This window comes from Cupressus sempervirens, chromosome 3 (genome assembly GCF_028749045.1).
Source record: "Cupressus sempervirens isolate cs-2001-9-10 chromosome 3, ASM2874904v1, whole genome shotgun sequence".
Classification (NCBI taxonomy): domain Eukaryota; kingdom Viridiplantae; phylum Streptophyta; class Pinopsida; order Cupressales; family Cupressaceae; genus Cupressus; species Cupressus sempervirens.
The window spans coordinates 282,182,385-282,185,322 of record NC_143120.1 but is presented as its reverse complement, the minus strand read 5'-3'; the positions used below and the strand labels follow the sequence as shown (position 1 = coordinate 282,185,322).

Genomic DNA, 2,938 nt, shown 5'->3' with positions numbered 1-2,938 from the left:
ACTAGTAATATTTGTGGTTGAACGTCCTAATCATTATGAATATCTCAATAATGATCTACAAATTGACCAATCACCAACCAAAAAGTTAGATATCCTAATCAACTATTTGTCTACAATTGACTATGTAGCCAACACAATAAACAATAAATTTATAATTTTAATTAAATATTAAATAATAAATTGATACCCATTCTGTTGCAGACGCTTCCATTAGTCTATGTCTAATAGCTATACAAAACTATCAACATAAATGGACCCTTATAAGTCTCTTCCCCTACCACCAAAACAAGAGATATTTTAAAGACCTATCATAACATGCGCTGAACGCGTTAAAACCTCGCTCTGCATGTTCGAAAATTTTCGTTCATTTACTCTGTCATCTGCAGTTTGGCATCGTCCTTTTATTCCAAAATGATCGTGACATTTTAATGTTAATCCATTAAAAAGGTCTCAAAATCTCTAGAGTAAAAGGTGATAAATTAATTGTGTCGATTATTTCACTATTATGAACTGTGAGGAAGCATTTCTCTCGTTGGGTACCCGAGAGATTCGAACTCATGATGATCTCACTTTGATCCCCTTAACAGAGTTTTTCTCTATAAAAGGAAGTAAATTGTTAAGAGATTCATTCAGATCTCTTCGCTTCACATAAAAAATAAAAATGGAAGCCAATCTCCACCTTTATGAGATGATTCTTTGCGCTGCAAAGCCCATGGTTCTCAAAGCTGCTGTCTTGCTTAACATCCCCCAAATTATCAGAGAAAAGCCTCTCTCTGTTGCTGAAATTGCTGAGCATATTTCTGCCTCCACAGAAAATAAGGTTGTTCCCCACAAGGAGTACTTGTTTAGGATTCTGAGGCAGCTGGCTTCTTGTGGAATTTTCACTGAAGATGTGGATGAGCAAAGCAAGCAAATGAAGTATGGGTTGAACAGTGTTTCCAAGCTGCTAGTGAAGGAAGGAGATAGGGATTCTTGTGTGCCATTTCTGATGATGGTAACAGACAAAGCTTACCAGGATAGTTACTTAGAAGGCAGTTGTAAAAGCAAAATTAGAAAGTCACTTAGTTCTTTTTGACAAGTGGCCCATTGTAAACGCACTACTTATAAAGTGTCAAAAGCATTTCTTTTGGGGGGAGTCTTTTGATTGAGTGAAAAGGGGGTGTATGTACTGTGTTTCTTGTGTCTCTATTTTGTGCTCTTTTCATTTATGCATCATGAGTTTTAAATGTCCTCTTTTAACTTCACGCAACTATTCTACATGAAAAGATATTGCATGGAGTAGATTAATGGAAAAAAAATATTCTACATAATTTTCTTATAATATTCAATATATAATTTAAAATATTAAAGGACCCATCATTGGTCCAAGTAAGATTCCAAACATAGCATAACAAGATTCTCATTTAGCCCCATTGTCTCTATTAGGAAATACTCTAAGATTTTAAATTATTTTCATATTGTCACCTTAACTTTTTATACTCTCACCTTTAACTCTTTGTTTCAAAAGAATGGTAAAATAAAAATACTTTTAAGGTCTGCCATAACATGTGTTGAATGACTTAATAGTTTGCCTCTTCATGTTTTCACTCATTTTTTGTCATCGGCATGTTAACATCGTTCTTTTCTTCAAAATCCAACATGGAGATCATTTACAGTTTCAAAAAAATAGTTAAAAAATGAATACAGGAAGCATTCCTCTCATTGGGTATCTCACATTGATAACTTAACAGAGATTTTTTCTATAACAGGAAGTAAATTGTTAAGAGAGATATTCAGATCTCTTCGCTTCACATATAAAAATAAAAATGGAAGCCCATCTCCAACTTTATGAGATGATGCTTTGCACTGCAAAGCCCATGGCTTTAAGAGCCTCTCTCTATTGATGAAATTGCTCAACATATTTCTGCCTCCATAGAAACTAAGGTTGTTCCCCACAAGGAGTACTTGTTTAGGATTCTGAGACTATTGGCTTCTTGTAAAATTTTCACTAAAGATATGGATGAGCAAAGCAAGCAAATGAAATATGGGTTGAACAGTGTTTCCAAGCTGCTAGTGAAGGAAGACAATAAGGATTCTTGTGTGCCATTTCTGATGATGGTAACAGACAAAGCTTACCAAGATAGTTACCAGTACTTTCAAGATGTTGTCTTGGAAGGATGTCATCCCTTCATAAAAGTCCATGGCATGAGCCCTTGGGAATATGTGGGCTCAAATGCTCAAGCCAACAAGCTTTTTAATGAGGGCATGGGTTGCCATACAAAAGATCTCATGGCTTCTGTGGTGAAGATGTATGATAGATTCAAGAGTGCAAGGAGTGTGGTGGATGTAGTTGGAGGAGTGGGATCTACATTGTCTGTTAAAAAAGCCGAATATCCACACATATAGGGCATTAATTTTGACTTGCCCCATGTTATTGCAACTGCACCTCTAATATCAGGTGAGTAGGGGACAGATTAAACATCACACATTAACGTCTGATTCTTAGACTAAAAGCTTGATTCTTTTGCTAACAGTATTGAATAGTTAAATTTGACTTACTTTTCCAAGCTTTATTTATTTTTTTGTGTGTGATTTTTAAGGATGGCCAGTGAGCAATCTCATCTCAATTTTTAGCTCAAGTGTAAACAATATGTTTTCAGCTTTAGATTGTTTAGTTGGTTTTTTTAAATTATATGAACTTCTCCAATAGAACTCATCTAATAGTATAGTTTAAACTTTGACTTGTCATTTCTCACTTTCAGAATTAGGTCTTCTTTGGCATTGTAAAGCTTTGGTTCTCTTTCAAAATTTTTGTAAAACTAAGCTATAGTGCTTAAGTGATAGATTTTAGCCTTATAAGGCAGTTGTAAAAGAAAAATTAGAAAGTCACTTAGTTCTTTTTGACAAGTGGCCCATTGTAAATGCACTACTTATAAAGTGCCAAAAGCATCTCTTTTGG

At 34.6% G+C, this 2,938-nt stretch overlaps 1 protein-coding gene across 1 annotated transcript; it reads left to right on the top strand.

Annotated features, from left to right (window-relative positions):
• The first annotated feature begins 661 nt into the window (after positions 1-661).
• Positions 662-2,385, top strand: LOC149566042 (caffeic acid 3-O-methyltransferase-like). The gene is made up of 2 exons (XM_089816427.1): positions 662-1,037; positions 1,994-2,385. The coding sequence occupies exons 1-2, from the start codon at positions 662-664 to the stop codon at positions 2,383-2,385; spliced, it is 768 nt and encodes a 255-aa protein (XP_089672553.1).
• Positions 2,386-2,938: the final 553 nt, after the last annotated feature.

Coding starts and splice junctions, on each gene's coding strand:
- LOC149566042 (XM_089816427.1), top strand. CDS start 662: ATGGAAGCCAATCTCCACCTTTATGAGATGATTCTTTGCGCTGCAAAG. Junction 1,038..1,993: donor TAGTTACTTAGAAGGCAGTT/GTAAAAGCAAAA, acceptor TTTTCACTAAAG/ATATGGATGAGCAAAGCAAG.